Below are 24,695 nucleotides of genomic sequence, written 5' to 3'. Positions count from 1 at the left end.
ATAGTAAAATAATACAAAATGGTGAACGTAAAAAAATCCATGTAAAACTAGAATCATTCATCATTATTGTTATTTGTTCCTGGGCATGTAATAATGTAACAATGTTTTGGTTCTCTATTTCATTTGCAGAGTAACTGCCATGATAATGGTACAGTGGCAGGTAGGAACTCTTTACATAGATAGACAGCAGCAACCCGGACGACTTAATAGTTGCACGCAACTCCTTGGATGAGGTAAATATGTGAAGGATCTAATTTGAGGGGCATGCATCTTCTTTATTATTGCAGCATTTGGTAGGTTTAATCAAAACTGTTACCTGTTGTTTGCAGCATGTGATTGAATGAATATTGAATGTAGCATATCCCGAGTCTACCAAGTAACTTGCGTTGCGACATGGTTGGGCTCTGCTAGCTTCCATAGTTATCGTTGGCTGGGTGACTTGTGTGGTTGCATGTCATCAAGCTAGCTCTTCAGCAGCGTAGGTAGTATGCAGCTGGAAGCAAAACATTAAATTATTGCACATTGCATGTCACAATTAATCTACACGTTTTCTTACGGGTTTGCTGCTGGCGGCGCGTGGCTATTGTGTTTGAAAAGGCTAACGAAAAGATCAAGTGATTATCCAGGCATTTAGCGTGACATGTAACCTTATCATGCTAGCTAGCAAGTCGGGGTTTGTGATGTTAGGTATTAGCGTCTTGCTATCATGCGTAGTCAGACAGCTGAATCATAAAAAGGCAGCTTGAGACGCTCACGTTCACGATTAATACTATTGCAATGACTTATACATAGATGCGACTCCTATCTGAGGTATCCCAGTGCCAAGTTCGCCCACAGACCACTATCAGTTGTTGGAGCATAGCCTATGGATATACTTGGTGTGCAGAAAGGAATAGAATTAAGAGGTGGTTCGCGTACATTGTAAGTACGTGGCAGGTGTTTAATAATGCTATTTTAATGCAAGAGATGTACTAGTAGTTTGGCCAGGGCTTCCCTTGGTTTGCCCAGGGCTCGGTTCGTATAGAATGTACAATGCATGTGTAGAACTAGTGTACAGTGGGTCGGATGTAATGGTTTGTAAGGTAAGGGGATTGATACTCCCAGCTGAGTTCGCTCCCGGACGTGCGGTCCCAGGTGTTTCTATCACTCCCGGACGTGCGGTCCCACCCGATTATATTTCACGTATTATCATATACTGCCACATACAAGCGGTTTAGGGTTAGGGTTAAGGTTAGGGTTAGGGTTAGGGTTAAGGTTAGGGTTAGGTTTAGGGTTAGGGTTAAGGTTAGGGTTAGAAACAAAAAACTAACATCAACAAGATAACTGGCTCCGTCATATGGCGGTGGTACCGATAGTCTGGCTAGTGGGAGCGAGATGAAATGGGAGCGTCCTGAGATGGGAGCGTCAATCTGGGAATCATAGCAACACACTGGCTCCAGCCTAATAATAGGAGGTAGTTACCCGTGCATCCGACAGAGGGAAGCATTGGTCTGTGTTGGCACTGTCAGCCGTGAGAAAATGTATTTTCTGTATGTTATAATACACCAGAGGCAAGCCTCGATGTCAACAATTAAACCTTTTTATTTGACTATGTTACAGGTTCATCAGATGACCCCATGAGAAGGCGTTAGTTATCAATTTAATCAACTTGACACCAGTGAGGTAAGGGTTTTATTTTGGACTGGTTTTGAGTTGTGCTTAAAATGACTAGTTAGTGCTCAAAGGCATACTGGTGTAGTAGAAAATAAATAAATGACGATGAGTTGTGTAGATAATGTGCAACTTGCAGAGTGGTGATGCCCTAACCGCTTACCCATAAGGGGTCCCCAACCCAAAAACATTTGAGAATCCATGATTTACAGCATTATCTACCTACCTACCTACCTACCTACCTACCTGCCACTTAGGGATGCACCGATACACATTTTCTCACTTCCGATCCGATCCTGAAATCTAAATTTGGATATCTGCCGATACCGATACTATTCCGATCCAATACCAAAACCACATAAATGTACGGATTTCAACTTCAAGTAGGCCCAAGATGACTATTTGGTCAGAGAAGGAAGTCAGAAGAACAGGAAACCAATTAATAAGTAAAAAGAAAGTAACCATCCTGAAAACTGATATGCAAGTGTTATGACTTCAAATTAACATTACACCTGGCTCAATGTCAGCACTGGGAAAATTCAAGTCAAGTCAAGTCAAGTCAAGTCAAGTTTATTGTCAATTTCTTTACATGCACTGGTCATACAAAGAATTTGAAATTGCGTTTCTTGCTCTCCCATGCAGACATAGACTAATCTAGGTAATTCCGATACTTTAGGAAAATTCAGATCGGATCTCTGAATTATGTTGATATCTGAACCCGATACCGATATCCCATCCCTACTGCCACTACTAATCTCTGGTTTCAACGCTGGCCACAGGTGCTGCTGACATGGAGAAAGCAACAGCAGCAGCAGCAGCAGGTGGTGGGGTGGATCTTGGCAGCAAGTTCGTGTCAGAGTCTCAGATCGAGGAGAAGCGGAAGAAGCGGCAGGAGGAATGGGAAAAAGTACGCAAGCCAGAGGACCCAGAGGGTACGCCATGACCTTTAACCCCTGACCTGAAGTGCATTCGCCCACCAGAGCTGACCTTCATATTGTGTGTGTGTGTGTGTGTGTGTGTGTGTGTGTGTGTGTGTGTGTGTGTGTGCAGGGCCGGTTTTTAGCATAGGCCGGCTAGGCGGTCGCCTAGAGCGCCATGTGAAGAAGGGGCGCCGAAATGGCGCTCTCCTATGCGTAATTTTGCGATATGAAGTTTTTTTTATGAAGTCGCAATCAACAAAGAGTGGCGAAAGCGCTCCTCACGGCAAAGCGCCCCTCAGCCAATAGTAATATCGCTTCCAACTGTCTCTGGGAAGTCTGTGAACCAATAAACAGACAGTTCTGAGAAAGGGGGCGGGACGAGTGACAGCCTGCGCTCTATTTTGAATTTGGAGACTCACTCGAGAGACAGAGAGGGCAAGCGCAAACAATAGTGCTGCTCTGCTGGATGGAGATTATTATGTTCTCATTAAACCACTCATTGCATGATGCAGGAGTTTCAGAGGGTGTTTTGGAACTATGTGATTTAATCAGCAACCGTTTGTGATTATGGAAAGCCTAATAGTTATGAGGTTACTATTTGGAATTAGAGAGAAAAAGAGCTTTGTTTTTGATCAGAGAAATCGCTAGTTAGCATGCTAACATTAGCCAAGTATGCCAAGCAATGAAATCCAGTAAAGTAGCTGTTAGTAGCCTACTCACTACTCACTAACACCCACCTGATATCATAATAGGCCTACTTGCTTAGGTTGACAAGCAATGTAAAGTAAGACTGGTGCAATGTTTAAAACAATTTTAGCTGCCATATCTCCTTCCATCCACATGAATTACCTGCTTGTTGTAAGCTTAAAAAAACATTAATTTCCAGACCAGAATGACATAGCCTACATTAATCATGTAACAGAACCATGCACAGCAGACAAGTGAGGCTATTTACTATATTTTGTATATTATGAAATTCAATAGCGTGACAGCTCTTCTCCCTTTCTCTCACCCTGTCCCTCCAGTTCAAACACATAGATAGCCCCCTTCTCATTCTCCTACTCACAAATGCACCACTATTTCCAGTCCAGAAATGAAATTGGTTTGGAAGACAGCACAAATGTGTAGCTTATTAAAATTGTTATGCTGCCATGCTTTGTGATGCTGTAGGTAGTGTAGATCAATGCAGACCTCCTTGGTAGGCTTATTGTCTACACATGCATTTTACATGCAAATGTAGGCCTACTGTATCACTCTCCTGGCATTTCAATTTCACGTTACAATTCAAACACATTGATAACCTCCATCTCATCTGGGGTTGGGGGCCCCACCACCATCACATCCAACATACCACACAGTGAAGCTACTTTCATGCGACTCAATCTGATGTGTTGGTCGCCTGTCAAAAAGAACCACAAATCCATTTGATGAAAAACCGTTATTGTTCTTGATGCTATTTAGTTAAGCTTACTACGGATATTACTCTTGTGATCTGTAAGGTATAAGAGGGGGGGGGGGGGGGGGGGGGGGTTGGGGGGGCGCCAGAACTCAAACTCGCCTAGGGCACCAAATAAGCCAGAACCGGCCCTGTGTGTGTGTGTGTGTGTGTGTGTGTGTGTGTGTGTGTGTGTGTGTGTGTGTGTGTGTGTGTGCGCGCGTGTGTGCTTGTGTGCGTGCACACGCGTGTGCTTATTATAACACTATTGTTAAGACCAAAACCTGACATTTCACCTGTGCTGTGAGGATATTTTTGGTTGTGATGACACTTTGGTCAGTCCTCACAGCCATTAAATATGTTGTTTTGTTGTTGATGGGGGGGAAAAAAACTAAAAGTGCAAAAACCTTTGTTTGCTGACAGGTTAGGGTTAGGGATTGTTTTGGTCAGGGCACAGTTTAGCATTCACTAGTTTTGAATGCTAGCAAAATGCATTGGAATCAATGCAAGATCCTCACAAAGATAATAATACAAGTGTGTGTGTGTTTGTCTGTGTGTGTTTGTTTTGCTTGTTCGCTCAGAGGCCCCTGAGGAAGAATATGATTCGCGGTCATTGTTTGAGAGACTGCAGGAGCAGAAGGACAAAAAGCAAGAAGAATATGAGGAGCAGTTCAAATTCAGTAAGTAGAAAAATCCCAAAGCCTGAGCTGTTCCTTAAAGCTGTACATTAGTGATAGAATGTATTGTTTATTTTGTCGGTCCATAACCTTAGAGTCTTGTCGGTCAGTAATAGGGGTGCAAATCACAGCCTCCATGACGATATGATGTGGTATCGATTTCTTAAAGCAGGGATTCAATTATTTTCGATTCTTAAGAATTCCCCACGATACGATTCGATTAGATTTTTTCCAATTACTTTTCTACTTCTATTATGTTCCGGAGCAAGGGCATTGGACAGGGGCCAGCGATTCCATCAAGTTATTTTCGATACTTAAAAAATGCCCCACGATACGATACAATTCGATTAAATTGTCGGCTGTAGGATCGATGCATCGATACATTTCGATTATTGCACCCCTAGTCCCTAACCCTTGTGTCTTGTCAGTCCCTAACCCTTGTGTCTTGTCAGTCCCTAACCCTTGTGTCTTGTCAGTCCCTAACCCTTGTGTCTTGTCAGTCCCTAACCCTTGTGTCTTGTCAGTCCCTAACCCTTGTGTCTTGTCAGTCCCTAACCCTTGTGTCTTGTCAGTCCCTAACCCTTGTGTCTCGTCAGTCCCTAACCCTTGTGTCTCGTCAGTCCCTAACCCTTGTGTGTTTGCCATGTTCCTCCTGGTCCCTTGTGTGTTTGCCATGTTCCTCCTGGTCCCTTGTGTGTTTGCCATGTTCCTCCTGGTCCCTTGTGTGTTTGCCATGTTCCTGCTGGTCCCTGGTGCTTTTCTTCCTCTTAATGGGATATTGACGCTTGGCTCAGACACCTCCACAGAAACGAGTCCCATCTTGCCAGATCTGACCCTGTGTGTGTGTGTGTGTGTGTGTGTGTGTGTGTGTGTGTGTGTGTGTGTGTGTGTGTGTGGGAGAGAGTGACTGTGTATGTGTGTGAACAGATGGAAGAGTGCAATTTGTGTGTGTGTGTGTCCGCGTTCCAGCATGACCAGGAGCAAGTCTGTTCTTTTTTTTTTTCTTGCGCTGTTGTGACGAAAATCCTGGACTTGCTTAGTGCTGGCATGGTATCTTTATCCCCTCATGTGACAAAGGCTCTCTCTCTTGGTCTCCCTGGCGACCAGTGTTTCTTCTCTCGATGCCTTTGCCTAGCGTCTCTGGGTGAACCTGAGGCCACGTCTGCACTGCACCACACAGCTCGCTTGAATAGCAGCAAATTCGGTTACACTTGACTTAACACCGGTGTCATATGTTTGACATAGCGGTGTCGTAATAGGGTCAACTCAAAACGGTGTCATAAACATTGACGTCATGCCATAAGCGTTTCATGGTCATAAAAAGTGGATGGCTGTCTACCATAACCGAATGTCACTGACAACAGTATGGATGACGGCAACGTCAAGGAAAGTGTTACCGCAAATCTGGAAAATGAACGTTTTTCACGATCAAGTGGTGTAATACATGGTTTAATACATTGTGTTTTTTACCTTCTCCATAGTACAGTATGTGGCAAACCAGTAAACTTGTTCGATTCCTAATAAGTGCATAGAAAATCTGTAGTCTGTCATAAAGTGTAGTCTATATTCCATCTCTTCTAATCTCCACAAAAAAAGAGTCCAGTTGTTCATAACTCCTTTGATCTGACCTGAAAGAATCGGAATCTTCACAGACTTCCTCTGTGATGGTGCTACATACAGTTCCAGAAGTGCGAGGACTCGACAGTGTGAATTGTGAAATAAATGTTCTCAAAGCAAGACTTGGTTGGAGCAACTATGATAACTGTGATTTATAACCAGCATGACTGTTAACATTCTTCACGGAGCTATTCGGTCTTCTGGTGTTTCGTTATAATTATAGTCTTGGTGGTGTTAAATAAATGCTTTCCCCTGGCCATGGCTCAAGCAGTTAAGACACTGCACTGTTACGCCGGGGACTTGGGTTCGATTCTGGCCTGAGGCCTTTTCCCGACCCTCCCCCGTCTCTCTCTCCCACTCACCTCCCATCATCTCACACATCTCACATCTCATATCTCTAGTGTTTCTCAACAGGGGCTCTAGAGTCCCCCAGGGAGTGTTAGAGACCCCTTTGGGGGTGTTCTGAAGGATTTCCGATTCTCGGCTGAAAACCCCCCTTACGACAATCGGTGGAACGTTACCCCCCTAGGACCATCGTAAGCGATTGTCGGGCAAGATTTTCCCGTCGTGTGCAACATTCTAAGTAGAAATCTAACACTTTGATATTGACGACTGGACAGAACGTTGGGCATTGTCTCTGCGATCTGGGATAAGATTGACAGTTGCGATTCTCCTATAGTGTGCGGTGCACCCCGACATTAAAATCGGGAGTCGTGTAGTTTGAGCCCTGGGTTCGATCCTGGCCTGAGGTCTTTTCTCGACCGTCCCCTGTCTCTCTCTCCCACTCGCCTCGCATTATCTCACACATCTCACGCACATCTCTCTGGTGTTTCTCAACAGGGACTATAGAGTCCCCCAGGGGGCGTTGGAGAGACCCCTTGGGGGGTGTTGAGAAAGGACCATTAGTCTATTAATCCATCAGTCTATTTCAGGGATAGGCGACTTTCATCTGGCCTGGTTCTCACTGACGGTGCGTGTGTGTAGCTCCAGAGCCCCCTGAGATGCGCTTGCGTACCCCCAGTGGTACATATACCCCTGGTTGGGAACCACTGAATGAAACTCATAAAAGTCCTGAAAAACCTGAAAATGAAACGAATAACCGTTTTCCCCTGTGTGCTGCTGCAGAGAACATGGTGAAGGGGCTGGATGAGGACGAGAGCCACTTCCTGGATGAGGTGTCACGGCAACAGTCGCTAGTGGAGAAGCAGAGGAGAGACGAGGAGCGGCAGGAGCTGCAGGAGTACAGAATATCCTTTCAAGTGCACACACACACACACACACACACACACACACACACACAAGAGCTGCAGGAATACAGAATATCCTTTCAGTGCACACAAACAGACACAAACTCACACTCAATTAACACATAGAAGTTGTATGAGCAAATGTGTACTGTACATTTAATTATATATATGTGTGTGTGTCTGTCTGTCTGTCTGTCTGTCTGTCTGTCTGTCTGTCTGTCTGTGTGTGTGTGTGTGTGTGTGTGTGTGTGTGTGTGTGTGTGTGTGTGTGTGTGTGTGTGTGTGTGTGTGTGTGTGTGTGTGTGTGTGTGTGTGTGTGTGTGTGTGTGTGTGTATCTATCTGTGTGTGTGTATCTATCCGTGTGTGTGTGTATGTATGTATGTATGTATGTATGTATGTATGTATGTATGTATGTATGTATGTATGTATGTATGTATGTATGTATGTATGTATGTATGTACAGTGCCCTCCATTATTATTGGCACCCCTGGTTGAGATGTGTTTTTTAGCTTCCAATTATTATTATTTTTCTCTAAATAATATGGGACCTTAATGGAAAAAAAGAGAAAAATCCAACCTTCAATACAAGTGCATTTATTCAGTGGGGAAAAAATCCCACATAAAGAAATAATTATTTGACATCAAATAATGTGTGTCACAATTATTAGCACCCCTGTTGTTAATATTTTGTACAACCCCCTTTTGCCAACAAAACAGCACCTAATCTTCTCCTATAATGTTTCACAAGATGGGAAAAGACAGAAAGAGGGATCTTCAGCCATTCCTCTTTCCAGAATCTCTCTAAATCATCCAGAGACCTGGGTCCTCTCCTCTGTACTCTCCTCTTCAGCTCACCCCACAGGTTCTCAATGGGGTTGAGGTCTGGGGACTGAGATGGCCATGGGAGGAGCTTGATTTTGTGTCTGGTTAACCATTTCTGTGTAGATTTGGCCATATGTTTAGGGTCATTGTCTTGCTGAAAGACCCAGTGACGACCCATCTTCAGCTTTTTGGCAGAGGGCAACAGATTTTGATTTAAAATGTCCTGGTATTTCAAAGCATTCATGATGCCATGCACCCTAACAAGCTTCCCAGGGCCTTTGGAAGCGAAACAGACCCACAGCATCACTGACCCACCCCCATACTTCACAGTGGGTATGAGGTGCTTTTCAGCATGCGCATCTTTCGTGGCACGCCAGACCCACTTAGAGTGTTTGTTGCCAAAAAGCTCAATCTTGGTCTCATCTGACCAAAGCACACGGTCCCAGTTGAAGCCCCAATACCGCTGGGCGAACTCCAGATGTTTGCGTTTATGATTGTGGGTGAGGAAAGGTTTTCTCCGTGCATGCCTCCCAAACAGCTTGTTGGCGTGTAGACAGCGCCTGATGGTTGATTTGGAGACTTTGTGACCCCAGGATGCTACCATTTGTTGTAATTCTGTAACAGTGAGCTTTGGAGATATTTTGATTTCTCTTACCATCCTCCTCACTGTGCGTGGTGGCAAAATAAACTTGGGTCCTCGTCCAGGCTTGTTTACCACTGTTCCAGTTGTTTTGAACTTCTTAATTATTCCTCTCACAGTAGATATGGGCAGCTGCAGTTGAGTGGCAATCTTCTTGTAGCCTCTGCCTGACCTGTGAAGGTCGACGCACATCTGCCTCACTTGTATGCTGTGTTCCTTTGTCTTTCCCATGTTTAAGAGTGGATAAGAGAAATGGCCTCGGTGTCACGTCATAGTTATACCCCAGGGAAACAGGAAGTGATGAATTACTAATTAAATGTTCCTACATACTCTGGTAAACTTTGTAAACTACTGTAGAAATGACAGAAATGCTTCAATTATATTTATTTCCTGGGAATTGTTAAGGGTGCCAATAATTGTGGAACAGGTGATTTAATGAAAAATAATTATTTTTTAGTCAGGGATTTTTTTTATTTTCCTACAATTCATTTGAGTTGAAGGCTACATTTTCCTACAATTTTCAGTGTGACAGTATTCTTCTGCAATAAACACTGAATTTATTTTAAGGCTTTTAACACATCTCAACCAGGGGTGCCAATAATTATGGAGGGCACTGTATGTGTGTCTGTATATATATATATGTGTATTTATATATGTATAATCAAACAGACACACACACACTTTCCCCGTGGTAGTTCACAAGCATTTAAGTCTACAAATTTGATCAGTAGTTCTTTCCTTTTTGTTATTTTTTTTCCGTTGGTCTCTGCACCTCTGTCTACCTTGGCAGAACTCCCACTCTGAGGGGTTTTTGTGCTCAAAACGGTCTCCTAAAGGGGGCGTTGCCCCTCCGTCGTCTTCTTTTTCGGTGGCGTTTGGTGACGGCTTGCATTAGACGTGCGCTACCGCCATCTACAGCGGTAAGGGAACTCCATTTATTCTCAACCTCAAGTCTCCAAAGGTCTCCTAACTGAAGGTTTCCTAAAGGGGCGTTCACCTGACTTCACAGGAATCCAGGAAAAGCATGGACATTAATAGGAGGATCTTTGACAGAACAGTGTGAGTGGAGAGACATTAAATGACCGGGGATAAAGAGATGGGTTGGGATTGAGGAAATGATCCAGGCTGTAGTCGAACCAGGGTCCCCATGGCCATGCAAGCCCACGGGTGTCTGCATGCTGCGCCACTTTGGTGATGATGGGTCAAAAGCCCCTCCCTCCAGTTCCACCATCTCGTTACCGTGCCAACCACAGTGCAAAGCCACAGCGCAGCTCGCTCCCGTGAGACCCCGGCGCCACTTTTGGGGAGCGAAACCTGTTGCCGCGGCAATTAGATCTGGTGCAGAAAGATAATTAGCACGACTGCCTCGCGAACTACACGCCTTTCTCTCTCTCTCTCTCTCTCTCTCTCTCTCTCTGTCTCTCTGTCCTCTCTGTCTCTCTCTCTCTCTCTCTCTCTCTGTCTCTGTCTCTGTCTCTGTCTCTCTCTCTCTCATACACACACCTTAAAATACAGCTGTCTCATACACATCTGCACCTACACACACACAGACCTTAAGACAGCTCTGTCTCATACACACACACGCACACCCCTTAAGACACTTCTGTCTCATACTCACCTACACACACACACACACACACACACACACACACACACACACACACACACACACACACACACACACACACACACACACACACACACTTTAAGACACCTGTCTGATGCACACCTTCACTCGCACCTCCTCAACAGACGCATCTGAAGTTGCCTGCCACCTGTGAGACTTTGCCTGTTAGACTGTGCAAAAGGAAATCTGACCTTGCCATCCCTATGCTGCAAATTAACCCATTGAGTCCCAAAGCACCTGCAAAAAAGGGTGCTGAATGCCTTAGCCCTTTTTAAGAAAGGTTGCCCTCAACCTATAAAAACCTAAGTATCTTAGTCCCTGAAGCACATACAAACATGCAATAAGTTGCATTTAAACGTCAAGACCCTGTATTAGGATGTGTTCATTCAGCTCTAACCTATACCAAGATTTTTCATAAAATTGTCTCAAATCTCACAACCCTCAATGATGCATCATGCAGGAATGTACCGTCTCTGATTGGGGTGTCAGTGTGACTGCAGAGACGTTTCAAAGGTGTGCTCTTCCTATGTTCTCCCTACCCCAATTGGCTATACACAGGTTCTAAATTTTTGTTTTCTCCGGACTGGACGAAACTAGCTGCACACAACTCGACCTCTGATTGTTGGAAACCGCTGTCGGTCAAAAATTTAGACTCAGATGCGTCTGTTGATGAGGTGCGTGTGAAGGTGTGCATCAGACAGGTGTCTTAAAGTGCGTGTGTGTGTGTGTAGGTGAGTATGAGACAGAAGTGTTTAAGGGGTGTGTGTGTGTGTGTGTGTGTGTGTATAACACAGAGCTGTCTTAAGGTGTGTGTGTAGCAGTGCTTGACACTAACTTTTTCGCTTACCAGCCATTTTGGCTAGTGGTTTTCCTGACTCACTAGCCATTGGGCCTTTTCACTAGCCATAATTTTCTTAACCATCATAGCAGCTTTAAAGAATTATATAATAGGCTGTAATAATGTGATGTAGGCTAACATAATATAATATAATATAATATAATATAATATAATATAATATAGGGCTTAATAATTAGCCTATAATTGTTAGGCCTATTAACTGGTCCATGCATGCATGCTATGGAAAGAACAGATTTACTGATCTGAGGAATGGCATAGGCTATATTGACCATGCAGAAACACCAAGCACAGTGTTGTGGAAGGGCACAAATGTAAGCTACACGAGAGAAAAAATATTTGCGCCTTGGATCTGAAAGGCACTTTCTTCAAGTTCGCCTCTCCTCGGTCATGGATGTGGAATAACACCTCTTCTGGAATATTTTCTTATAGTGTCCACTAAAAAGCGCACACAGATGCGGTAACTAGGCCTACAGAAGGGGCTACGACTTCCTTTCATTTCGTTTAATATTGAGTTGTTTAAATAAACGGACGCAAGGCGAAACGGGCAAGGGACGTGCTTAATGCAGTCTGGAAGGCTGCAGTAGGCTACTGCTCGTTGTTTAAGCCCGGTTTGACAGTCGGGAACAACAGCACAAGAAACATGGAGGAATATTAAGGTATGAAGACATACAGGCAAATCAGAAAATAATTTAAACCGAACATTATTAATACCGCATGTGTCCTTGTCTCATCTCTGCGCTTATAGTCTCGAGACTTTCACAAGACTGGCTGGCGTTTTTTCCTCTCGCCTTGGTCATTTTAATGTACACTACTACTAAGTATCAGGGTTGGGGAAGTTACTTTTTAAATGTAATCCGGTAAAGTTACAAATTACTCTTTCAAAAATGTATTCAGTAATGTAATCCCATTACTTCAATATTTAAGTAATGTAACGGATTACTTTTGGATTACTTTTGGATTACTTTTTCCAGAATAGGCTATGTATGACCTGAAAGTGCTGACGCACATGTTGCATGCATGCTGAATATTAGCAGTCTTACCAGGAGGTGTTTCTTTAAGTTAGACGTTGTGTCTTTCGACGCTGACAAGATATTGACTTTGGGTTGGCACAACCGGCACTGGACATCGATATTGGCGCCCTTGTCTTCCTTGAAAATGAAATGTTTATTGTATTTCCACCGGGTAAATGCATTTTTCTCCATTGCTCACGACTGCTCTGTACTTCTTTGACTGAGTGATTGATGCAACGACAACGAACTATTGAACACTCCCACCAGCAGGGAAGGGAAGCAAGGCTGAGAGAACGTAGGTCGGTCAGGAATGCTACTGTCACTGTCGTCATTACGTAACAGGTGATGATTCCGGCGAAAAACCAAAAATCACAACATACAAGCCGCGGCATAACAATAAATGAATAAATAAATCAGTTAATATAATAATTAAATAAATAAAAGGGACCAAAGACGCAATTTCGCAAGAATTGTAATCCTGTTAAGTAATCCCCATTCCCACTGAATGTAACTGTAATCTGAATACATATTTTTTTGCTTGTAATGTAACGGATTACAATTACATTGATTTTGTATTCTTTTACCGTAACGCCGTTACATGTAATCCGTTACTCCCCAACCCTGCTAAGTATTGAACTAATGACAGATCGCAAAACACGTCAGTTGAGATGAACTTGGCTACTTTATTTTCACGACAAGGTTTTCAGTGACATTTCCAAACGCACGCTGATATGCCGGTAGCTCGTTGCCACTCCTCTTCGCAAGATTCTTGGCATGCGTGACACACAGGTGCTTCAGGGGTATTGTAGGCTCGCGAAATCGCATTGTATTGCTTTTGTAGCAAAGATGGTCCGAGGAAAAAAACTACAAAATGCGGTGCCTCATCATTCAGAATAGTAACGGACCCGCCAGAATGGCTAGTGAACCTTCGGTATCTACTAGCCAACGCCGATATTCACCCGCATTTGGCTACCTGGCGTGTGTTAGTGTTAAGCCCTGGTGTGTAGGTGTAGGTGTGTATGAGACAGCTGTATTTTAAGGTGTTTTAATTGTTGGCTGTCACTGTCTTGCCCTTCCTCACAATACCGTGTTTATAAACCAAAAATTCCATGTATAGTATGCATAGTTTTTGTCACGTTTAGGTCTGGTATGTCTCCCTGTTATTTCTGTAGCAAGTTTCTGTATGTGCGTGCAGTCATGTCCCTCTGTTCTTGTGTAAGTATTTGCTGTAATTATTAATTTCAGGATTAGTCCAAATGTAGCCTACCACTGGGGAGCAAGTTTCTTCCACAAGGAGGAAGGAGGAAGGAAAGCCAGTGATGTAACGCCAGTCTGATGCTCATACATTCACACATGGAAATGTATTCAAAGCTGCTCGCACTACCCAGTGTACAGATACTGAGCGACGCGACACAGTACAGTTGATTTTTTTTTTCGCATGCAAGAGAAACTGGCAAAGATTTGCGTCTGCCAGTCAATCAGTCTGCCTGCCTGTCAGTTTGTCTGCCTGTCTTACGTGATCCATTAGATACTGTTGCCATGACGTTGGGCCCCTCCCCCCAACCAAGTTCTATGATGGTCCAATGTAAGGGAACTGGGATTTTTTTCTTTCTTTTTCCTTTCATATTTTTCACCTCCACCTCCCTTCCTCTCATTACCTCCTCTCTCACACACTCTTTCTCTTTTTTTCTGTTCCCTCCATCCTTTTATCAGTCTGTCTTTGTCTTTCTCTTCACACCCTCCGCTGCCAATCAGGTAAGTCTGCACACAGGAGAACATGTGTTGTTGTCCTGGCAACTGGCGCGTTCCGAAGCCAGGCTGAGTTAAAGGATCACACAGTGGAGCTACACAGACACACAGACACACACACACAGACACACAGACACACACACACACCAGTGACGTGCAGTGAGGGGTATGGTAGGGTAGGCAGTAAATATAGAAAATATTTTTTTTTGGTGTATTTTGTAGCGCTGGGTCTCGGGGTCCTCCCCAGAAAAAAATGTATTTCTTAGATGCAATTTCCTGCATTTTAACCAAATCTGGAGAGTCACTATCAGCTAAAAACCTTTATAAAAGACTAAAAACTTTGAACAAATAGTATGGCTTGGATCGGCAACTAGGCCTATTCACCTAGTATGCTGATAAGGTCTTTAATGTGCAACAAATTAGTAGGCCTATGTTTCTCTAAATACTGTAAATATAAAGTAGGCGATAAGATAAAATGCCATCAGTGCTTAGCCACCACAGCTCTAATAACTAAATAAGTAAATAGGCTAAACTATTAGACATTTGGACATTGTCTGTAGACCTTACATCTGAAACAATAAGTGAAAATGCATAATTTCAATTTGTTGAAAAGGCCAGCTAGACTTTTTTGTTTGTTTTTTTGTCAAATTGCCAAATTGGTAGCTCAAGGACCCATAGCCTACTCTGTACACATTTAAGGACCTGTAGGCCTACATTTTACAAATATAGCTGCAAGCAGCAATGCGGGGCCAAGCAGTAAACTTGCCCAAGTCGCCACGGCAACAGAAGGAACTGCAGCGCCCCCTTTGGCCAAAATCTCGCTAATGTTGGTGTGCATTCCTCGGAGGCGAGTGTGATCATGTGAACCAAGTTAAGTTTGAATCTGTTAAAAGGCTGCCGAGATATGAGCTCACTTCCTGTTACCTGTTGGTGGCGCTAGAGTGTTTGAGCTAGGGATCCGATTTTTTGGGGGGGAAGTCATGGGATGGACTAGAGTGTGTGCAAAAAAAAATCCAGCAGAATCTGACAAATGGTGGCTGAGATATGACCTCACTTCCTGTTTTGCCACTTTTACGACAATTTTGATTGGCTGTCACGGCTAAACGATAAAAGATATCCAATATTCCTTGAGACCCCATGTGTAGCTCAGTCCAGAGATACTATATACCGAGTTTCGGGCAAATTGGTCAAACATTGCGGGAAAAATAGCATTTTTATTGAATTTCACAAAATTCTAATTTGCGGGAAAACTATACACGCAGGGTACAATATCATCACTAGTTCTCGGATTTGTCCTGGGCCAAGGATTCCAGGGATACAAAGTTTTTGAAAATTGGACCAGCGGTTCAAAAGTTACAAGCAGAAATGTACCTGCAACTTTGACCTGCTGGTGGCGCTAGAGCGTTGGGGCTGGGGACCTATAAATCGCTGCGGGTAATGTTGATGCTGCCTCGAATATGTGTGCCAATTTTCATAACTTTCCTATGTACGGTTCTATGGGCTGCCATAGACTTGCAGAGGGAGAAGAATTTTGACTGGAGTCAATGAGGGAACTAAAACACTAGGGGCCTTCGCCAGCTTCGCTGCTTGGCCCCTAATAATAAGCAGAAAACCTACTAACTCTATAGGGGCCTTCGCCAGCTTCGCTGCTTGGCCCCTAATAATTTAGAAAGCTACAACATCACAGCATTTTGGGGGGAAAGCTTTAACTTTTGGCTTTAGCAGTTGACTTTGCTCCTCTTCTGTTTATTCTGTTGCAAATGCCAGGGTGTTTCACATGGAGGATGCAGGGTGGCAGTGTAGCCTACTTTGTTTAGAAGATAAAATATCTAGTTCACCAACTGTGAATCACACCATAGCATGTGAGGGGAAACGAACATTTAGCAATAAACCAACCTAGGTAACAGCTCCTGCTTCGTTGACGCATTTTGTGCTGCTAATCAAACACTCGCAGACAAGAAGGAAAGTTGGCAAGGGGGCGGGTTGCTTGCGAACTCAACAAACATGAGCGGCGGTGCATTCAGACAGTAAATAGCCTACTGGTAGGCCTACATCGAGTAAACCAACGAAAACACTTCTGAGACTCATTCTTGTGCGTGATTGTATTCTCAAACACTTCAGCAACGGTTGTGCAAGGTGTTTCAAATCAAGTCAATTTCTGAGTGCGGTGAGCACCCATGCCAGTCACTCGAGCCCAACGTTGATCTCGTACACAGCGCACTTCAAAAGAACACAGCTGCACGTCAACTTGCTAACAGGCTCCACACACCTCACGCATCGTGTATTAAGTCATCATCATAATAAATTAGGAAAATGAAGTCATGTCGTACGCTCAAAAAACAATCTCGCGTCCATAATAACACACACATAGTCTATTCGTGTCCACAGCACAACCAATCTTCAATGTCAACACCTCCCTGACCCATCAACAAAAGGCACCACGACAAACTTGAGCATGTTCATGTTAAAATTTGGCTACCCACAGCTTAATAATTAGATGAATCTTACCTTAAAGCAGAATCACGAGTATGTTTTCCATGTAAGTTAGTTCCATTAAAAGCCCGGGGTGGTTGACATGATGAAGATATTTTGTCCCAGTGTGTTCAAACTACTTGAAGCTGCTACCCATCTGATGTTGAATATTTCCACAATGCAGCGATTGCAAACGGCTCAGCTATTGCCTGTCATCTGAACCATCTTTCTTGCTACTTCTCGGATTTTTTTGTAATAAAGGCAAAACGCCAAAGACTGCCATGTTTTCTGTACGGCTAGAGTTTGAACAAGCCGTAGCTTGCTAGCTGTTGTTGCTATCATACTTTAAGCACGAAGGCTTCCTGAATTGTAACAATTTTTCATGTTGGCAGCTGTGATTGGCTGAAGTATTCCCGTCATCGCGAAAAGCTCTGCTTTTGCTCTCCATTGACAGTCTCTGTGATAGATAATACGCATGCGCCAACTTCTACATTGACAGCGTTGAGGGCAAGATAGGCAGAGTCAAAGCGTGCCTACCCTGGCTCTGCCTGGCATTCGAAAGCTGAGCCTTCACCTACCAGCCAAGGCTGCGCGACGCGTTCCCATGGCAACCTGTCCAAGCCTGAGCGCTTTGCTTCGTGCGATAACTTGGGGTTTTGATCGGTCTCCGGTTACTGTAGCCTACTTTTAACAGCTAATTTATAAATTAATGTTTTTGTTATGCATGTGAACTCTCAAGAATAGTTTTTAAAACATGTGTTAGTTTTTTATTTTTAAGAAATTTATCCTAGGGTAGGCAGTGCCTACCCTGCCTACCCTGAGCGCACGTCTCTGAGACACACAGACACACAAAAGCTCCCCCTGTGTAGGAGCCTGATGTGCTCTAGCTCAGCAAGCTCTCCGCTGAGCACCGATGGCTTTCTGGCCGTTTAGTGTGTCAGTTTTCCAGGTCAGTGGTGAAAAGCCACAGACCCGGAGTCTGAATTCAGACTACACAAGGAACTGTAGACCCACCCACACCATCTCACTTCCTCCCCCTTACCCTCATTCGCACAGAGGGGCGTTAACCAGGCTTGTACGAAATTCCGAATGGAAAGAATTTCAATTCAAAGTAATGCCATAATACGAACACTAGGTGGTGGTGTTTTATGTACTTTCAATGGGTGGTGTAGGTTAAATTCAAAGAAATTCAAGGTAATGGCACCACCTAGTGTTCATATTATGGCATGATTTTGAATGGAAATTCATTCAATTCGGAATTTCGTACAAGCCTGGCGTTAACTGGCTAATTGGATTATTAGAGCGGCGCATGTATTCGCATATGACATTTGGTGCAGACAGACTATAACAGTGGTTCTCAATCTTTTTTGTTTTTTTTGTGTGTGTTTGTCTGTGTGTTGGTTGGTTTGTTCGCTGCCGTGTTTTTGCGGCCTGCCACAAGGGGCTGCCAAAGAGGTTATGTGTTCGTCCGAGTTTGTTGGTGTTCGTGGTACTACAGGTGTGTTTCTGTCCCACCAGAGGATGGAGGTGGTGCGCTCTCTGAGCGCTTTTCTAGTTATGTGTTGTCCTCCTTAACCTTTTGGCATCACAGTGCGATTAAGAAGCTGGCGGCGTCCTCCAGCGAGGGCCAGGGCCAGAGCCAGAGCCGCAAGGAGCCGGAGAGGCGGCCGGGAGGAGCCAAACCCCCAGAGCACCGCAGCCACCTGTCCCAGGCACACCTGCTGGCTGGGGCCGTCAAGAGGCGCAGGTGAGCAGCACACCGCAGCACACTTAAAGGTGCACTGTGTAGGATGTGGCCAGAGGAGGTACTGCAACTATGCTGCTCATTGAAACTGCTGCTTATTGCCAAATATGACCTTTTCATGAATATTTACTAAGTAATAAACCAATATTTACTAGTATGACCAAAGTATAGCAATTGTTGCAGCTAAAAATTACTTTCTTGAAATTCAAAATGGCGAACCATGGAGAAGATCCCCCTGTTCATGTATGAAAAGTGCCATTTTCTACTTAGAATTTGGTGGTGGTGGTAAGTATTCATGAAAAAGGTGACATTAATTCCAGAATTCATGCTGCCTACTCATTAAACTTACAAAAAATATTACACGGTGCACATTCAATGACACTGTACAACATTCCATGAACGTTTCATTCACCATGCCTCTTGCACTTAACCCTTCGCATATGGTTGCGGACCACACATTGATGTACGTCCAAATGGTAGTTACGTCCAAATGGTAGTTTCCCTTCCTTTTCAAACAATCCAAAACATTTCTTCGTGGTGAGCCTTTATTTTTGAAAGCTATTTCATTGTTTAAAGGACCAATTACAATAGGTAGTTGGTTTAGATCGCCCTATCAGTGCTGGCGTTTCTAAGAAACTTTTCCACAAATCCGCAGCGGAAGTAATTTAGCAAATGCTGTCTAAAACCGTTGGTCAGAGTACTATAGAATATTGGGGTCCAAGTGTTTACATCAATGGTACCGCATCTTTCTGTGTTATGCTGTTCATGGCTCCCCATATCTCTCTCCAGTTCCTCCCAGTCGTCATCAGAGGGAAGCAAGAAGCCGAAGGAGGATGAGGCAGCGCTAGGCAACGGCAGCAGCCGGACAGGTGGGTCGGGATCTGAGCATGCTCACAGGGGATTCTAGAATCAAGACGGCCTTAGAATTTGGCAGAGGGGGGCTGTTTGTGCAGGTTTTAGATGAAGCCACAATAGCCCAGTGCCAACATGATGGGCATTACTGGGATTGTTGTCAAACATGGCAGCTGAATGTAAACAAAGCTAGTAGAAATATTACATGACTGTTTGTTTTGAAAATTTCGTTTTAGAAGCCAGATGGGCCATATTAACTGAATCTAGCATAGTATAAACTATAAATGTAAGAAAATATAACAGAATTATAAAAGAAAATAACACTGAGAAGAAAAATATATTCACATTCATGAATGATTGGAAATACTGCAAATATGTGAAAATCTAAACAGGATGGACTGTTCCTGTAAAACATGACACTGTTGGCAGATTTTCCCCTTCTTACTCCACCACTACACTACACTTAACTCCACCGCTGCACCCCTGATTGTAACTCCACCGCTACACCCCTGATTGTAACTCCACCGCTACACCCCTGATTGTAACTCCACCGCTCCACCCCTGATTGTAATGTTTTACTCCACTGCTACAGCGCATTGTAACTCTACCGCTACACCTGATTGTAACTCCACTGCTACACCCCTGATTGTAACATTGTACTCCACTGCTACACCCCTGATTGTAACATTGTACTCCACTGCTACACCCCTGATTGTAACACTTTTAACTTCACTGCTACACCCCTGATTGTAAGACTTGTAACTTCACCGCTACACCCCTGATTGTAACGTTTTACTCCACTGCTACAGCGCATTGTAACTCCACCGCTACACCTGATTGTAACATTGTACTCCACGCTACACCCCTGATTGTAACATTGTACTCCACGCTACACCCCTGATTGTAACATTGTACTCCACGCTACACCCCTAATTGTAAGACTTTTAACTTCACCGCTACACCCCTGATTGTAACACTTTTAACTTCACTGCTACACCCCTGATTGTAAGACTTGTAACTTCACCGCTACACCTCTGATTGTAAGACTTAACTCCACTGCTACACCTCTGATTGTAAGACTTAACTCCACTGCTACACCTCTGATTGTAACTCCACCGCTACACCCCTGATTGTAGCACTACTCTCCACACCGCTACACCCCTGATTGTAGCACTTTACTCCACACCGCTACACCCCTGATTGTAGCACTTTACTCCACACCGCTACATCTCTGATTGCGATCTTGGTTCCTCTCTCACCCCCAGAGCAGGAGGCTGGCGGGAGAGGCGGAGGTCTCGGAGGACGGGGTACGGCTGAGCCCGCGCTGGCGGCATCGGTGCGGCTGGCGTCTGTCCCGGGTGTCCAGGGTGGTGGCGGCGGCGGTGTGGTGGTGTCTCAGCCTGGCGTGCTGCGCCTGCCCTCGGCCGCGGTGTGTGTGGGGATCCTGCCGGGACTCGGCGCCTACTCCGGCAGCAGCGACAGCGAGTCCAGCAGCGACAGCGAAGGTAGCGTGGATGGAATGAACCCCCCGATAAAGCGGGACAGGCTCTTCAGATAGACTCCACCACACGCATACATACACACACGCACACACACACACACACCCCTTATGCATAGGCACACACACACACACACACACACACACACACACACACACCCTTATACATAGACTCGCATGTGCGCGCATACACACACATATACGCACACACCCCTATACATAGACGCACATACGCACACATACGCACGCACACATACATACGCACACATACATACGCACGCACACATACATACGCACACACATGCACATACGCACACACATACACATACGCACACACCCTTATAGACGCGCACATGCGCGCACACACACTACAGTGTGCAGGCAATCAGCTAACCTTATCAATCAGCCAATAAATCATTCGATCAGTGACACAATCTATTAGTACAAATCAACTCAGTGGATTGATCGATTCAAGCTCATCTTGATATAGGACCACAGCTCTAAGTTACCGAAATAATAATAAAATAACAGCTACCGTATAATAACAGTGGCCTAAATACTCTTCGTTAATAACATGTAAGCTGTGTATTTAAACTGTAATTTACTGGAGCGATAAGTTACCATGTAGTACGCAGGTGTGAGAGGTGTGTGTTGTGATCACTTTTTTCCTTGGTTACGCATGTTACGTGTGTTGTTTTTGGTGCAGTGCACAGATAAACCTCACTACTGTGTTCCTCAATCCCGGAATGCCTTATTTTCATTGGTCGGTTGATTAAAAAGCCCCCAGTGGTGATGATGATGATTCTGTGATTTTTGTTGGCGACAGTTGTTGGTAGTTGTTTGTTGTTGTGTTTTTGTTCCTTTTTCTTTTCCAAAACATAAACGTGACCACTCCCCCATCCTCCCATTATCACATTTCATGCAGTTTAAACCCCATGGCAACCCTAACCTGACGACGGTCCAACCCTCGGCCCCCCCACCCCACCCCTTGAGGCTTCTGCACTGCTATTGGCCAAGGGGACTTTGACTGACAGCTCAGGATGGCTGAAGGAGAAGACTGCTAACTGTCATGCTATAATGCCATTGCTTCACCCAATAACATCTAAAAACTACAGGCAGATGGCAGACTCTGGGGCCTGTGAGCTGGCTGAGGCAAATGGTGTGTCTGTTTTTGTTTGTTTGTTTGTTTGTTTGTTTGTATTTTGCCCTCACATTTTTAAGAAAAGAATAACAATGATGCTTTGATGGCGAGAAATGCTGGAATTTTTATGAAGTTTCATCAGAGCGCTACTGCACATCTGTTTGTGCTGTGAATGGGAATATCAGATGGGGGGAAAAAACAATAAAAGTGTTTCTCGTATGTTTTTGTTTTGCGTTTTAATCATTTGTCATCATTCAATCAAACGGTGTAACTGGAAAATAAAATTGATCAATGTTGTGTTATGAAACAGATTGAAGCGATAATGCTAGAAGAGAAGTGGAATGGGAGAGGTTGACCTCACCGCAGGTACGGGTATTATCTTTTAATTTCTCAACCTGAGCGGTAACAAAAAGAGACAGTATAAAATCAATACATCTTGACCAAAGTACAGTACAACTTCACAAATTACATTTTCACTACATGAAAAGTACATCTTTTTTTCATAAATAAGTTTGTTTGAAACGTAGAGCATCTGTATAAAGGTACATTCAAATCTTTTATCTTCCTCACAATTCAGTTAGTGTTTCTGAACACTTACAGTTTTTAATGAAATCCATGATTTATAAATCAACATTTATCAACATTAACAAACATTTATATTTAAATAAAAACATTTATCTTTCGTTATTTTTTTTTATAAAATCATGCGCTTCCTCATAGTTGGTCTTGTTTGATCTCTTTTTTGTTTTGAATCATAATATGTAAACAGTGAATAGAATTTGGCAACATGCAAGTTGAACTTCAGGCCTCCTCCGGCAGCGTGTTGCTAGGAGACAGGTTCCTCTGCTTGAAATACTGTGTGACCTGTTGCGGCAGCTCTGCCAGCACCGACTTGGCCAAAGTCTCTTTAGGAGCCTTAGAGGAACAGAACAGAAAGAAAGAAAAGAGACACACCTACTGGTTAGTGCAAAAAGATTACACTGAAAACTCTTTAAAAAACATCCTTTCATTGAAAGCGACTAATGAGAATATCTGTTACTAGCGTGGAGAGAAAGCTGGCTCGTGATCTAGCAGTGTACTTTTTGCGCTAAATGAATTTTCATTGGCAGCCAGCTGGTCTTTGCCAAGGTCTGTTGTCGGCTCTCTCCTGCTGGTGTGGGGAAGTCACGTGTTCAGCAGAACGCCCACTCCCACTGCCACCAACGCACCGCACCACTGCTGTTTACACACATGCGTGCCGTGCCGTGCGGAGGGAACGAAGAAGTGATGTGAAGTCTAGCTTCAGTGCTCTTCCATGATCAGGCCGTAGATTAGCAGCTTCGAGGGATATTGATCGCCTTTGCAAGGCAGATGTGGGAAGGTGGAGATACATGGGTAATGATGGCAGGACCTTAATCCCTAATCAATTGTGGGAGCGCATGGCTTCAAATGGCAAATGGCACTTTCAAGGAGTGGATGGACAACTGCTGCCCTCGCAAGCTCCATCAAATCCCCTCTTGGTCCTCAACGTCAGATAAAGAAGGGGGGAAAAAACACGACCCTTGCTAACGGCATATTCACAAAGCGTAGAGCGAGTAGGTCTAGTTTATTAAAATAAATAAATATACTACTGTGCTAGATGACTATACATTTATTATGGGCAAGGACTTCACTGTATTTGTATCCTCAAAGAGGTGAAATTATAAGATGGTTATGACCACTCCATTTACAGTATTTGCTGTGGTTTGCTTTTTTTTTAGTCTTATAGGGCTAAACCATCTTTTCTGACCCTATCTTCCCCTCTGTAGCAGCTCCATGCTTGGGTGTGGTACCTATTTGTGATTTTTGTGACAATTTTTTTGAGTTTTTTTTTATACAAACAAAATGTATAAAAAACAAGTTTATTATGGCACCTCAAATTCGGTGTCAGTTGATGTTGACTCATGTCAAGCTGAATTTGTAACAGAAGTATTACTAGTATTATGGGTGGACATTAGGGCTGCACAATTAATCGAAAATAATCGAAAATTGTGAAATCAATGTTGTGATTTCAATCGTGATTTAATCGTGGCAATAGTGACCTACCTTTGAGAGCGTCTTTGAAGCCAGAACATACTGACAGGGTGGCGTTTCTGGCCAGAAATCTACAGTCAATCCAGAAAGTATTCACAGCGCTTCACTTTTTTCACATTTTATTATCTTACAGCCTTATTCCAAATGCTACAAATGAATCTCTGTTGTCAAAATCCTACACAAATTATTCCATTATGACCATCATCATCACCATCTAAAGCAAATTTGTTTATCTTGGTCTCATCAGACCACACAACATGGTTCCAGTGATCCATATCCTTGGTCTGTTCATCTCTCTTGAGACCAAGATAAACAATTTTGCTTTAGATGGCGTCAAGCATGTGTGGTGGTAAACAAGTGAGTTTTACACAAAAAAGTGCATCATCTGGCTAGTCAAGCATGGTTGTGGGACTGACATGGTTTGGCGATGTATGGATGCCGTCAACATTGGAAATCTGAATTACACCTAAAGAAGCATGCATGTCAACATGCACTGTGATTACAGAAGCAGATCATTATACTCTCCATAGGATTTCATTCAAAACTCACACCCATCTATTTTAGCCAGGTGCAGACTCAAAATGTACAATTTCAATGTACTGAAAGGTTGAAACACACACCGATGACCTCCCTTTTAATCCCTTTTCATTTCGAAATGAAAAATGAATGCAGTTGCTGCCAA

The 24,695-nt window shown here is 43.8% G+C and overlaps 2 protein-coding genes across 3 annotated transcripts in view; one reads left to right on the top strand and one right to left on the bottom strand.

The window, feature by feature from the left end:
- Positions 1 to 175: 175 nt before the first annotated feature.
- Positions 176 to 22,180, top strand: psme3ip1 (proteasome activator subunit 3 interacting protein 1). Its single transcript, XM_063196881.1, has 9 exons — positions 176 to 233; positions 1,600 to 1,662; positions 2,430 to 2,582; positions 4,587 to 4,685; positions 7,425 to 7,547; positions 18,317 to 18,473; positions 19,260 to 19,339; positions 20,588 to 20,827; positions 21,746 to 22,180. Exons 3-9 carry the CDS (start codon positions 2,441 to 2,443, stop codon positions 21,748 to 21,750), a joined length of 846 nt encoding a protein of 281 aa, XP_063052951.1. The 5' UTR covers positions 176 to 233; positions 1,600 to 1,662; positions 2,430 to 2,440; the 3' UTR covers positions 21,751 to 22,180.
- cpne2 (copine II) overlaps positions 21,991 to 24,695 on the bottom strand; it is a 101,010-nt gene continuing 98,305 nt past the window's right edge. For both annotated transcript variants that reach the window (XM_063196880.1, XM_063196879.1), the window contains exon 16: positions 21,991 to 22,876. In XM_063196880.1, coding sequence (XP_063052950.1) covers positions 22,763 to 22,876 — 114 coding nt within the window. In that variant the 3' untranslated portion in view covers positions 21,991 to 22,762. The remainder of the gene's footprint in view (positions 22,877 to 24,695) is intronic.

The sequence above is a fragment of the Engraulis encrasicolus genome, chromosome 4, assembly GCF_034702125.1.
Source record: "Engraulis encrasicolus isolate BLACKSEA-1 chromosome 4, IST_EnEncr_1.0, whole genome shotgun sequence".
NCBI lineage: Eukaryota > Metazoa > Chordata > Actinopteri > Clupeiformes > Engraulidae > Engraulis > Engraulis encrasicolus.
The sequence above is the reverse complement of the archived record's forward strand: the minus strand, read 5'-3'. Positions and strand labels throughout refer to the sequence as shown.

Bases quoted from the DNA above. Each gene is read 5' to 3' on its own strand.
- psme3ip1 (XM_063196881.1), top strand. From the start codon at position 2,441: ATGGAGAAAGCAACAGCAGCAGCAGCAGCAGGTGGTGGGGTGGATCTT. The intron at 4,686-7,424 runs GTAAGTAGAAAA...GTGCTGCTGCAG, and splicing joins TGAGGAGCAGTTCAAATTCA to AGAACATGGTGAAGGGGCTG. The intron at 7,548-18,316 runs TATCCTTTCAAG...TTTGGCATCACA, and splicing joins GGAGCTGCAGGAGTACAGAA to GTGCGATTAAGAAGCTGGCG.